Below are 14,723 nucleotides of genomic sequence, written 5' to 3'. Positions count from 1 at the left end.
AGTTCAAACTTGGGATTGTTTTGGCTTCAGATCTGTTTCCTGATTTTGTCTTTCTAAAAACTTTCTGTAAAATTAGGAAATTTTAAGTGAAAGCAACTTTCATAAGACAATAGGTACCAATTGTTCTTAAACTTCTTTTGAGAATTTGATGATGTTGTCTTGGGAAAAATGAACACCCAAGGTTTTGCATGCAGCTTTAGATTCGTAGGCAGTACTGCACCTTCCCAGTCTTATCTTTGTTCACTCATTCAGGAGTTGTTTACGGAGTGTCTTCTGCAGGATGGCTATAAAGTCCTTATATATGCCAATTTGAAGTTGCCTGCATGCTCCACTCTGTCCACCTTATTTTTCCCCTTCCAACCCATACATTCTTTTTACCAACTTTTATCGAGGTAATGATTGGAAGTCATTAAATCCGTGCTTAATAACTGTTTTTTGCTCTTCATATATTAGGTAGAGTCTCAAGTATAGCGGTTATATCTGTGGTAGGCATTGTTCTAATTGTTGGGGATACTGCTTTGAACAAAATGCACATTGGTAAATTGATCTGCAGTTAGCAGAATAATTTGGTTCAACTCTTTAAGCTATCATGTCCATGCTGTCTTACTTTGTTTGCCCATTCGAATATAATTCCATATTTGAAATCTATTTTGATCATAAATTTTGAAATGACATCTTTATCTTTGGAAGTTCTTTCATCTCTTAAATCTTTTGTCTGGTAGCTTTACATATTCTATTAATGCAAACTTTTTATGCTTTGTTTTTATGAACTCTTTTGTTAGTCCTAGTTTATAAATGCATTTCTTGGATTTTAGGACAGTTACAATTTATAAAATTACATTCTAGGTTCTAGTAGATTAGTATTGTCAAAACAAGAACAGAGAATTTATTTACCTCTTATTAAAGATAGTTTGATCAGCTTATGTAATTTGTCAGTATGTATTGTAAATATTTTTTAAATAGGCGTAATACAGAGATACATAGTACATATATACTTGATCAACCCTATATGCTCTCTTTTAGGTATCTTTTTAATGATGCTGAGGTAAAACCTTTTGATTCTGCTCAACTGGCCTCTGAATGTTTTGGTGGAGAGATGACGGTGAGCTTTATTTAGAAATTATAAGTGTGTGATTTTTCACATGCTATTATAAAATCCCATGGCAGAATCACTAAGCTTTCTTTTAATTGCTATGATTAAACCTAAAATTCATTCTGTTTTTATTTATTAGGAGTCTAGACTGTCTATCTAGAATAGATACCAGACACTGGGAAATACTTTTTAAATGACTATTTCTGCCTTCAACTGATTAAGAAGATTAGCTTAAATTTGAAATTTTAAACAGTAGTGTAGGAATTGAATTACATTGCTGTGAAACATGATGGAAGAAGTTGTTCACTTGAATGCTTTGAGATTCAAGCAAAAAGAAATTATTCTTTATTGACCAAATGTGAAAAAATCTTTGTCAAGGAAATTGGCTTGAGCTGAACTTCAAAGAATTATTCTTTCGGTGCATTTTTTAACAGCAATAGCAACCTGATTGTTGCTATTGACGGGATACACAAAGAATATCTTACCTGTTACATAATTAGCTCTAAGACATGAGAAAAGACAATTGGAAGACTAGTGTTTAATTATAGTGTAATAATTGTACTTAGTAGGCATTTTATCCAAGTACCAATTTCCTGAAAATGTTAAAATACTGTTTTGATTCTCAAAAGTCCAACGTTAAACAGTGATTTCCATTTCACAGATAAGCCCACGTAAAATTATTTTTCACCTTAATAGCCATGTGTATGGTGAAGTCACTGTTCACATTCTGGATTTTAATGAAGGACTGGACTACCTTATTGCTCTTTGGTGCACTTACGTACTACTATGAATAGAAAAGAGGAAGGAGGCCAAATTGCTATCGCTTCAGAAATGGGTAGAAGGAGTAATAAACAATGAGTTACTGATGCCATTATTAAACTGATTCCATCTCTAAATGTTACTTATAAAATATTTCCTCAAAAAAGAAAAACAAGTAAACTTAGCAAAGTTCTTAAAACGTAATTTTTAAATTGCAAGTACATATTTTAAGCTTTATATATTAAAGTATCTTTAAAAATTTTTTGAATATTTTCAGGTACAGTTGACCCTTGAATAATGTGGGGGTTAAAGGTGCTAGCTCTTTGCACAGTCAAAACTCTGAGTATAACTTGTCTGTTGCTCAGAAGCCTTATTGGGCGCACCTGGGTGGCTCAGTCAGTTAAACATATGACTTCAACGCAGGTCAGTCTCACAGTTCGTGAGTTCGAACCCTGTGTTGTTGGGCTCTCAGTGCTGACAGCTCGGTGGAGCCTGCTTTGGATTCTGTGACTCCCTCTCTATATGCCCCTCCCCTGCTCGAGTGCTCTCTCTCTGTCTCTCTCAAGAATAAATAAACCTTTAAAAAAATTAGGAAAAAAAAAAAAGAAGTCTTATTGATAAATGAACACTCAATTTATACATATTTTGTCTGTTGCACATACTGTATTTTTATAATAAAGCCAGAGAAAAGAAAATGGTACTAAGAAAATCATAAGAAAAATAAATTTACTGTATTTATTGGATAAAAAAAACTCTGCCTTTAAGTAGACCTGTGCAGTTCAAGCCTGTTACTCAAAGATCAACCATACTCTTAGCCAAAAACTTTTGACAAGGATTTTTATGAATGTAATACTATTTGAAAGCTATTTACAGAGTTACTGTAAAGAATAAAATAGCTATTTATGAAATTTTTATTTATAAATACAACTGAGGTAAAAAACTGAAAAACCCTTTCTAAAATAATAAAACTTTTATTATTTTTTTTTAACAGACAAAGACCTATGATTCTGTTACAGATAAATTTATGGATTTCTCCTTTGAAAAGGTAATCATTTCTTTCTCCAATATTATCTATTCTTATAGTTACACTTGGTCAAAATGAAAATATACTTCTTTTTTTTCTTTCTTTCCTTTTTTTTTTTTCCCCCTTAAAGACACACAGTGCTTATATGCTGTTTTACAAACGCATGGAACCAGAGGAAGAAAATGGCAAAGAATTCAAATTTGATGTTTCTTCAGAGTTACTAGAGGTATGATTAATTTAACTTTAACAGCAATTTAAAAGAATGTTAAGAATTCATGCAAGTAATAGAACTCCAGGGGCAGGCTATGGCAACGTTAGGATTTGTAATCCAGAGTAGACCTTAACACTATTTATAGATAGTCTTGGTAATGGTGATATATGACAGATGCATGTAAAGTGATTGAGATTAAAGGGAGTGGAAATAATTGGTAATATTAAAGAAAAGTAAGAATAAGACAGAATAAGAAAATGATTGATGGAATTGGGGCAAGCTCATAAGTAACTTGTAGGTATGGTAATGTTCTTGGATTGGGTGATGGGTGTTCCTTCTTTGCTTCATGTTACATACAAATGTACCATGTATCTGAAATGCACTTAAAATGCTATCAAATATTTTTAAATGTGTCTCAATTATAGTATTGAGGCTCTCTTTGTTTCATGATGTAGTAAGCAGTAGTGTTACTTTAATGTCTTGAGTTATAAAATGCATTCACAACTCATTGTGTGTTGTGTCATTGTAATAAACTCAACCAAAAGTACAGAATACAAATCTTCAGAAGGGTATACCTGATAAAAATGTAATCTTCCACCTAGACAGTTCAGCTATGCGCTGTTTTTACTTACACTGTTTGATATTTGCACTATTGTGGTCAAGTCTTAAAACCAAGTGTATTTTGTTCCCCTAAACAAATCTTAACAGGAATCTTGCCTACCCATAATGTTACTGTAAAAACCCAAAAAAATCCACATCTCTTAAACCCTTCAGTTGGATTCACCAGCAAAATTAGGTGCGTCACTAGATTTCTTATTCCAGATAAGGACCCAACAGGATTTAATGACAACCCAGCCCACTTACGAAATAAAATGAAATTTTAAATGAAACTTGAAAGGTATATTTTTGGGGGGCACCTGGGTGGCTCAGTCGGTTAAGTGTCTGACTTTGGCTCAGGTCATGATCTCTCAGTTTGTGAGATTGAGCCCCACATGAGGCTTTCTACCGACAGCTCAGAGCCTAGAGCCTGCTTTGGATTCTGTGTCTCCCTCTCTGCTCCTCCCCCACTCGTACTCTGTCTCTCTTTCTCTCAAAAATAAAAATAAAACATAAAAAAAAAGATGTATTTTGTTTACATCAGTCGTTCTGAAACTTCCTACCTTCACTTTTATATTCTTAAAAAATATTTAGAACCTTTAGAGTTTTTTTAAAATACTAGTTTTAATGTGGTGGTTATATCTATCAGTACTTACTATATTAGAAATTAAAACCATTTTTAAAATTTCTATTAATTTATTTAAAAATAAATCCATGGTATCTTAGTATAAATAACATTTAATGAAAAAATATTTTTCAGAACAAAACCATTCAGTGAGAAAAGTGGCCCTGTTTTATATGTTGTCAAATCTTTTTAATACCTGATTTAATCGTTGACAGCTGACATAATAGCTTTTTTTGCATTTGCTCTGTTGTGATCTCATTCATCATTTAGCCTCTGGAAAACTCCATTCTATACTCCAAAGAGAATGAGAGCTTAAAAAAGCCAGATAGCATCCGCATATAACAATGGCTTAGATCTTAAATATACCCTGAAATGGTCACGGGTACCCCCACAGCTGTCTCAATCGTTCTTTGAGATCCACTGACTTTTGTGGTGACAAAAGGGAATCCATACTTTTGTTTTACCAAAATAAGAAAAATAAGTCAAGCTACATTAAAATATTATTGATTGCAGGTCTAAACCAACCCTTTTTTCCTGGCATTGTTTTAGCTTATTAATTTAAAATGACTTTGCCTGCATATGCATTTTACTAAAAATATCAAGGGGCGCCTGGGTGGCTCAGTCGGTTAAGCATCCCAACTTCAGCTCAGGTCATGATCTCACGGTTCGTGGGTTTGAGCCCCACGTCGGGCTCTGTGCTGACAGCTAGCTCAGAGCCTGGAGCCTGTCTTCAGATCCTGTGACTCCTTCTCTATCTGACCCTTCACTGCTCACGCTGTCTCTCTCTCTCTGGTATGGTAATGCTGTTACTTACTGTTAACATAGATTTTAGGTAAAAACTAGAATCTAGCCTTTTAAATTTAATTGTACAGTTAAAATATAGCTAGTAGTCAAGTTTCCCAAACAGTAAATTGGAAATTTAGAACTATAAAATTTATTAAGTAAACAAACACTATATATAAGTTGTGATGACTATTATGGCTAAGACAGAATGCGCAGAAAGGGTAGTTGATTGGAATTGCTGGGGGAAGTGATTAGCAAATGCTTCAGATGAACCTTAAACTGAGATTTGAAAGGTAGCGAAGAGTTACTCATGTGAAGAGTACTCTAAGCAGAGAGAATATTATGTACAAATTCCCTTAGGAAAGAGAGTTTATTGGCATGTTTTAGGAGCTGAAAGATGATCTCTGAGACTGTGATGATTAGTAAGTTTAAGGAAATGTGGGCTAAGATGAAATTGAATGGGATATAGAAAATACCTGGGAAAATGCGGATCTTTGTAGTATAGTAATTTCACACTTCGACACACATTCTGTAGCACAGAAGTGGAACAAATAAAAGCACTGGTGGAAAAACAGTACTACCAGGCTTTAGGGTGCAAATCAGAGTTCAGCTCTTGGGGTAAAGGGGACAAAAATTATGACAGAAGATCTGAGCTCATGGCTAGAAGTAGAAAGCTGGGAATGGAGGTCCATTGCTATGTAAAAGCACTGATGGTTGAATGCTGCCAAAGTTTTCTAGAAAGCTGTGTGTGTAGAAATGCTAGTGTATCAACAACTCAAGCAGATCATTCAGTGACTAGATCTGTATCAATGTGGAACAGGAGCCCTAATATATGATTCTGAAACTTGGTGCTGGACTAGAGTAGTGGGCTGGGAGGCAAGTAAAGGTAGTTGAAAATCTTTAGGAGGGATAAACACAGATAGTAATATCAATAATCAGAACATCAATTTGTTCCAGATAAAAAATAATTTTATAGAACTAACAACAACTTAAAGCCTGTTTAGGATATTCCTAGAGATAAAGAAACACAAAAACTAAAGTGAGCAGAGCAATTACTATAAAGGCTCATATCAGAAATACTATTTTTCATAATTGTTAGAGAATAAACAAGGAAATCACCTCTTAGGTCTGCCAACCTGAATTATTTACCAATTATTTTGCCAATTTTTGAACATAAACCTTTCTCATAACCTGTTTTTATGAAAATATGACATAATTTTATTCATTTATAGATTTGCTCTTGTGACAGATGGAGTTTCAGAGTTCTTCCTTTCAAAATCTGTATAATTGCATTTAAAAAAAAACTGTAATCGCTCGAGGTAGCCAGATACAGAATGATAAATTGGCATAGGCTCAGTAACCATTTCCATATTCTTATATACCCAGAAAAAACCAGCATGAATTTTAGCATCTGTATGTATTTTTTTGGATCATTTTCTTTTTGCCTAATAAAAATACTAGTAAAATGTAATGAAGCAAATGCTTTCTGATAGTAATGTTAACATTTTCTTTTATTTCAGTGGATTTGGCATGATAACATGCAGTTTCTTCAAGACAAAAACATTTTTGAACATACATATTTTGGGTAAGTTTCATAAATTTAGTAAAAGATTTTTGTTACACATTTAAAACAAATCATCTTCTTAAGAAATGTAACTTACTATTTTTAAATTCTAGGTTTATGTGGCAGTTATGTAGTTGTATTCCCAGTACATTACCAGATCCTAAAGCTGTTTCCCTAATGACAGCAAAGGTAATCTATAAGTCTTAGATAGTTTTTTCAAAATTGACTACTTTAAAATAATTAAATATTTTTTGCTTAATTTTATCTTTTCTTACAGTTAAGCACTTCCTTTGTCCTAGAGACATTTATACATTCAAAAGAAAAGGTATGTGTTTTGTTCTGTAAATTTTTGTGTCATTTATCAGATAACTTTTGGTTTTCATTATCTTTAGCTCAGAAGTAGATGCCTTCAATGACTTTTTTTTCTTTTTTAGCCCACAATGCTCCAGTGGATTGAACTCTTGACCAAACAGTTTAATAATAGTCAAGCAGCTTGTGAGGTGAGAATAATTCAACAAATAATGCATAACTTAATGTTCACTTTTTTGTTTTATTTACTTTTGTTCTTAGATGCTACAGCAAAATTATTATATTTTATAATAGGGATCCCAATGTATATTGTTCTTAAAATTATTCAACAGCTGAGAAAGTTGTAATTTATGTGTCCTATCCATTATACTGATTAAATAATTGATTTTTAAGTTATTTATGAGTTCTTGGGTGCCTCCCCACCCCCATGTACTTGAATGAAAAATACAGAAAATTCAAAAGACTATACCAGATATTGCTTAACTGATTTCGAATATTGTAAAAAAAATAGTTGACAATGAATATCTTCCTTCTCCCTCCAAGATTAAAATGCATATATCCCTAAGGATAATCTGCTCACAGGTAATGATCACTTAGCTCTATTGGCACCTTATCATTTCTTTATTAACTCCACATGGTGAAGCCTCTCTAGGAATGCAAGTCTTAAAATTTTCCAGAGATGGGAGATAACAGCATAGTGTATAATACATGAAATTAGTTGAAGATATATTTTTTTTAATGTTCATTTTTGGGAGAGAGAGAAAGAGTGTGAGTGGGGTAGGAGGAGAGAGAGAGGGAGACACAGAATCTGAAACAGGCTCCAGGCTCTGAGCTGTCAGCACAGAGCCCAACGCAGGACTTGACTGTAAGATCATGACCTGAGCTGAAGTCAGACACTCAACCAACTAGCCACCCAGGTGCTTTGAAGATTTTTTTCTTATGTAGAAGGTCATCCAGTTATGCCTATTGTTGTAGATTACAAACACAAAGCCAGGGTTTTTTAAAACTTGGTAATGAGCATTTCAAAATGAGCACAAAAGTAGAAAGATACTGAACTCTCAGGTACCTGTCGCCCAGTTTCAATGAATAGTAACATTATTTTGTTTTCATCTATTCCCCATGCCTGTTTTCAGCTGAGGAATCTTAAAGCAAACCCAGATAGCACATCATATACATCCATGAGTATTAAGTATGTATCTCTAATAGATGAGAACTTTAAAATATATATAACTATGATTCCATACTCCTCATAAAATTAGAAGTAGTTCCTCAACATCATCCAATACTCATTTTGTGTTCTTTTTCTCTAGTTGTCTAAAACATGATTGTTGGGGGGGCGCCTGGATGGCTCAGTCAATTGAGTGTGGACTAGGCTTATGTCATGATCTCGCATTCTGTGAGTTTGAGTCCCGCATAGGACTCTGCTGATAACTTAGAGCCTAGAGCCTGCTTCAGATTCTGTGTCTACCTCTCCCTTTGCCCCTCCCCCACTTGTGCTCACTGGTGCACGTTCTTTCTCTCTCAAAAATAAACAGTAAAATGAATTTTTTTAAACATGAGTTTTTTGGGGGGCACATGGCTTGGCCCAGTGGGCTAAGTGTCCAACTTCAGCTCAGGTCATGATCTCTTGGTTTGTGAGTTTGAGCCCCACATATGGCTGGCTACCGTCAGTGCAGAGCCTGCTCTAGATCCTCTGTCTCCTTCTCTATCTGCCGCCCCCCCAAATAAACATTAAAAATATTTTATTAATTTTTTCCCTCGGTTTGCTTGTTTGAATTAGTATCCAAACAAGGACTACATTTTGCTTTTGTCTTGTAAATCAACTTTCATCTATAACAGTTAATAACTTTTTTTTCCCCCCTTTTTGGACCTTTGTCATTTAAGCTGCAGAATTCTCTACATGGTTGTTTTGATTGATCGTGTATCCTCCTGGTGTTATTTAACAAGTTCCTCTATTCTCTTCCACTTTCATGATTTTTTTTTAAAGCTGTGAAAGATCCGTAATATTGATTATGACTTACTTTGTTTTTTCTCGTTTATAATGTTGCCACTTTAGTTTTTGTTGTTGTTGTTGTTTGTTTGTTTTTCTCCACTATGGATTTGCCTCTGGAATTCTCAAGGAGTTAAAATTCTCTACACTTGTCAGTAATTGTATATATATGCACATAGTAAAATTCAGTATAGGAGTTGAGTGATTAAGAGATATCTGGAAATCATTGAAAAATTGTCTTAGCATAAAGAAGTGTTTTTTGTTATGAAGAGAACATAATTTCTTTTTAAACAAAGAAAACAAATGATACATCACATATTATTAATGGGAACAAAAGATACTACAGTGATGGGGCACCTAGGTGGCTCAGTCGGTTAAGCGTCTGGCTTCAGCTCAGGTCATGATCTCAAGGTTTGTGGGTTCGAGCCCCACGTCAGGCTCTGTGCTGACAGCTAGCTCAGAGCCTGGAGACTGTCTTCAGATTCTGTGTCTCCCTCTCTGTCTGACCCTCCCCTACTCTCTCTCTCTCTCTTTCTCTCTCAAAAATTAAAAAAAAAAAATTAAAAACAAAGATACTCTAGTGTGGCATGTGTGAAAACTAAGAGGAAAATAGTATTCAATTTATTAAGGACTGCAGATTATACATGAGGTAGATGACATTCATGGAATTCTGTCATGAGATGAGCCTGATTATGACTTTTGACATTTTAGAGTTCTGGACTTCGTAACAGTGAAAGAATCTGTTGAAACATTGACTATAAGTAAAATCCTTCTGTGATTTTTTTTTTTCTAATCCTGTTTAACAAGTATTGGTTGAATGTTAATATCACACTATTTTTTACAGTGGTTTTTGGACCGTATGGCTGATGATGACTGGTGGCCAATGCAGATACTAATTAAGTGCCCTAATCAAATTGTGAGACAGGTAAGAAAATGTTTGCTTGAAGAAGAGGCCTTCAAATTAGTAATTGTAAGTTTGCCCATGAATGTATTTTAACCCAGCATTGAAAAGTAGTTGGAAAAGATTGACCTCTTATAAAAAAAATAATTTTGCTATTGTTTCATCAGCTTCTTTTAGCAAATCAACTATTTTTCCAACCAAGTTATTAAAGTCATTCAAATTTCCTGCTTGTGGGAAGATAGCTTTAACTCCTTATTCTCTCTCAGATCCTACTGTGCCTGCTTTCTGAGTTGTACTGATTCTTTTTCAGAACCTTAGATATTCTAACCATGGTAGAGTATTGTAATGGCCTTAAAAGTTAAATGAGGGGCTCCTGGGTGGCTCAGTCGGTTAAGTGCCGGCTTCGGCTCAGGTCATGATCTTGCATTTTCGTGGGTTCGAGCCCCATGTCAGGTTCTGTGCTGTCAGCACAGAGCCTGGAGCCTACTTCAGATTCTGTGTCTCCCTCTCTCTCTGACCCTCCCCTGCTCACGCGCGCGCGCTCTCTCTCTCTCTCTCTCTCTCAAAAATAAATAATAAAAAGACATTTAAAAAATGTTAAATGAATAGTATGCTACATTTCTATGTAAGATTCTGAACTGTTACATCAAGCAATTTGTTTTTCCTTAAACTATTAGAGACATTAGACAAGAAAAATGTAAATATTATTTTATATTCACTTAGGATACAGAACCAAAAATTTAATCTGAAAATGCCGCTTTTTACTTATTACTGAGAAACAATTTTCTCCTATCACTTCTTTTCAGCCACTAATAACAGCCACTAATTTATGGATTTGCCTATTTAATGATATGTGTTTGCTTATTTAATGATAAATGGAGTCATATTTTGTGGTCTTTTATGATTGTCACTCATTTAACAGTATTTTCAAGGTTTATCCATGTTGTTCTTTTTATTGCCAAATTGTATTTCATTGAATAGATATACTAAATATTGTTTATCCATTCCACAGTTGATGAACATTTGGGATGTTTTCACTTTTGGGCTATTTTGAATAATGCTGCTCTGAAAATTTGTGTACAAATATTTGTATGGACATATGTTTTCAGTTCTTTTGGGTATCTACCTAGGAGTGGAATTCCTGGGTAATATGGTCACTCTAGGTTTGATATTTCAGGAACTAACAAAATTTTCCGTGGTGTCTGCACCAGTTTATGTTTCCACCAGCAATCTATGAGATTTCTTTTTTTCACTGCATCTTCGTTTTGATTTTAGCTTTCCTAATGGGTGTGAAATAGTATGTTGTGGTTTTGGTTTGCATTTCCCTAATACTTAATGATGGTGAACATCTTTTCATGCACTTAGTGGCCATTTGTATATATTACTTAAGAGAATTCCCAACCCTTTTTAATTCATGTTTCTTTTAGGTAAACTTAACTCATATTTCCTTCCCCTAGTCATTGACCTCTGGTGAGCAGCTATCCTTCCCTACTCCACTCTTTTGAAAGAGTGGATGCTAAGTTTTCTCTTCTGTATATCTCCATTAGTCAAGAGGTTTTTATGAAGCTTTGGTTTTTGTTTTTTTTTTGTATTTTCCATTGCTGAAATGTATAGTTTGTTATTGTTTTTTCCCTTATTATAAAACCAATTACTGTTTTTAAGGCTACCTTTACCTTGTATTTTCCGTCTAGGTGAGATGTCAGAAAAGCTTTAGAGCGTCAAAAGATAATCTGGGGGGAGGCGCCTGGGTGGCTCAGTTGGTTAAGCATCCAACTTTGGCTCAGGTCAGGATCTCACAGTTTGTGGGTTTGAGCCCTGCATCAGGTTCTGTGCTGACAGCTCAGAGCCTGGAGCCTATTTCAGATTCTATGTCTCCCTCTCTCTCTGCCCCTCCCCCACTTGTGCTCTGTCTTTAAAAAAAAAAAAAAATCCTTTTTTTTTTTTTTTTAATGGTTAAGAGTTAAAAAAAGATAATCTGTGGGGGAAACAAAAAGGTGGCAGAGAATTTTTCATTATGTTAATTTTTCAGTATCTCTATTACTGATAAAGTTGGCTCTTAGGTTGTTATAACTTTTCATTTATAGATGTTTCAGCGTTTGTGTATCCATGTGATTCAGAGACTTAGGCCTGTGCACGCTCATCTTTATCTACAACCAGGAATGGAAGATGGGTAAGAAGTACCTTTTGAACATTTTCTTTTTAAGCTTTTTAATTATCCACCTGCAGAGTATTTTTAAATATCCACGTTGAACTATTTGGATTCTTTGATTTAAAAATAATCTGTAATGATACAAATCAAGGAGAGAAAATGGTTTTATTTTTTATCTTCAAAATTGTCTACAAGTAATGTCATGACTTATTATTTTTGTTTGGATTGATTTAGCCTGATAGTATAATTAGAATCCACCTACTTAAATTATTGTGATTGGTATTCACTGTTACAAAGATGAAAGATGTATTAGGATTTTTTAAAAACATCTCTTCTTCCAGAATACTTATCCCTAGACTTCATACTGTCTCTAAGATATATTAAATTGTATTTTCAGGTCAGATGATATGGATGCCTCAGTGGAAGATATTGGTGGTCGTTCATGTGTCACTAGATTTGTGAGAACTCTGTTATTAATTATGGAACATGGTGTAAAACCTCACAGTAAACATCTTACAGAATATTTTGCCTTCCTTTATGAATTTGCCAAAATGGGTGAAGAAGAGGTAAGGCTTTATCTTATTTATTTCTGGGACTATGTCCCTATTTTCAGTATTTAAAACTTGAATGTTTTTATTTTATATTTTTAAATCAATGTTTTTATTTTTAGAGCCAGTTTTTGCTTTCATTGCAAGCCATATCTACAATGGTACATTTTTACATGGGAACAAAAGGGCCTGAAAATGTAAGTACACTTCTTTTTCATTTTGGGGATATAGGGGCCCATGTTTTCAAGTTTGTATCATGGAAAGTCCTTAGACATTAGAACTCTTTAAAGCCTCTTCTAGCCCTGGTATTAGAAAATGTTAAGGGTTTGAGTTTGGTTGGTATTTTTAATGAATATAGCAAGAGAAGAAGTAATCAGAATAATTTCATTGGCAGGGCCCTGGAACATCAGGTAAATTTAGGCAAAATGGCCACCACATACATTGGAGTCATATCAAAAGTATGTCGTTTCAATGAACATTTTTGCTGGCCGTATTTTTTAAGCCTTTTGCTATTGAGTTTGTAAAATTCTTCCTAAAATTTAAGTGGCTGCTCTGTTCATAATTATGAAAGCATTACATGACCACGTTGGCTTGTGCTCTGTTTATACTACCTTATTTAACCTTACTGCAGCCCTAAGACATAAGTACTATTGTTATCTCCATTTTACAGATCAGAAACTTGAGGCATAAAGAAGTTAACTTACTTTAGACCACAGTGAGTTAGGCTTTGATCTTTGGTTAAACTCCTGAACTAAACTTTTAACCGTTATACAATAATGCTTCTCAGAATACAGGCTTTTACTGCCTAATTTCTGCCTATAGGCTACCTGTTTAGACTGCTTTTCTTTTGCTTTTTAAGTCATAAAATTTCTTCAGCCTCTTGCATTTCAAAGCCTAAATGAGAATCTGTTTGAATGGCTTACTATTTGGATTATCTGAGCGCTGCAAATAAATATAAGTTTTGTAACTGGCATTTTTATTAAATAGGAAATGCTGTTCATTCATACTCATATACAGTTTGATTTTGATTTATCTTCCAAGGGACTTGCTTGTAAGAAAAAAATTATTAAAAGATTTTTCCCTTTAAGTGAGGTACAAATAGTCACAGTGTTGAGAATCATTGTTCTTTACAGTTCTGTCCTGCTATATCTAAAATTGTCTAAAAGTTAGGGTTATGCCTTTGAGTGGTTGTTCTTTATGACACATGCTCCTGCCACCATCTACCTTGGATAGTTCTATAAAAGAGTCAAGTTATTTTCTCTCAAGATAACATATTAACATATTAGTTTTAACATTTTGTTCTATTTGTTCTGTTGTAGCCTCAAGTTGAAGTATTATCAGAGGAAGAAGGGGAAGAAGAGGAGGAGGAAGAAGATATTCTTTCTCTGGCAGAAGAAAAATACAGGCCGGCTGCCCTGGAAAAAATGATAGCTTTAGTTGCTCTGTTGGTTGAACAATCTCGCTCAGAAAGGTGAAATGTTTCAACATTCAAAATGCTTAAAGCATGTTTGATTTTATTCCTTCTACATACTTGTTTTACCACTTGCTTTTGTTACGTAATTCCTTTTAAATAATAACACCACTATTTATCAACTCTTGTGGCATAACTATTTCAATCCTTTGTATCAAACTCTTACTTTTTAACTGAGTCATGTTAGAAATATACGTTGAAGAAATATACAGTAAAATATTTAGCAAAATTATACATGCATTCATCCTTTAACCTAGCAACACTACTTCTAGAAATCTGTTCCCCAAATACAGAAAGATGTATGTGCAATGATATTTATTGAAGCAGTTAGTTTATAACAGCAGAAGACTGGAAATAGCTGCCTAGAGGGGACTAGTGGACAAAAGCCAGCATCCACTCAATAGAATACTCTATTGCTGAAAAAAAAAAGAAGCATGGAATATATCTGTACTACCATGGAGAGATGTTTAGGATAAATATTACTAAGTGAAAAAAGCAAGGTGAAGAAAAATGTGTATAGTATGATACTTTTTAAGAAAGGGGAGGTAAGAGAGGGATTGAGAGCATGTACACCCAGTTTTCATTCTTCCTCATTATGGTTCTACTGTATGCAAATTTGCCTACTTGCTGGGATATTTTGCAATCCCAAAATAAATACTCATGGCGCTTTTACAGTCATTTGTGGGCTGCAGATGTACA

The 14,723-nt window shown here is 34.2% G+C and overlaps 1 protein-coding gene across 1 annotated transcript in view; it reads left to right on the top strand.

The window, feature by feature from the left end:
- The window catches only part of USP34 (ubiquitin specific peptidase 34), a 194,938-nt gene that overhangs the window by 135,114 nt on the left and 45,101 nt on the right, over positions 1 to 14,723 (top strand). The window contains 12 exon segments of the mRNA XM_029937436.1: positions 1,024 to 1,102; positions 2,844 to 2,897; positions 3,007 to 3,102; positions 6,613 to 6,677; positions 6,770 to 6,845; positions 6,934 to 6,981; positions 7,091 to 7,156; positions 9,800 to 9,880; positions 11,941 to 12,026; positions 12,403 to 12,571; positions 12,676 to 12,750; positions 13,873 to 14,024. Coding sequence (XP_029793296.1) covers positions 1,024 to 1,102; positions 2,844 to 2,897; positions 3,007 to 3,102; positions 6,613 to 6,677; positions 6,770 to 6,845; positions 6,934 to 6,981; positions 7,091 to 7,156; positions 9,800 to 9,880; positions 11,941 to 12,026; positions 12,403 to 12,571; positions 12,676 to 12,750; positions 13,873 to 14,024 — 1,047 coding nt within the window.

The sequence above is a fragment of the Suricata suricatta genome, chromosome 4 (assembly GCF_006229205.1).
Source record: "Suricata suricatta isolate VVHF042 chromosome 4, meerkat_22Aug2017_6uvM2_HiC, whole genome shotgun sequence".
Classification (NCBI taxonomy): domain Eukaryota; kingdom Metazoa; phylum Chordata; class Mammalia; order Carnivora; family Herpestidae; genus Suricata; species Suricata suricatta.
The sequence above is the reverse complement of the archived record's forward strand: the minus strand, read 5'-3'. Positions and strand labels throughout refer to the sequence as shown.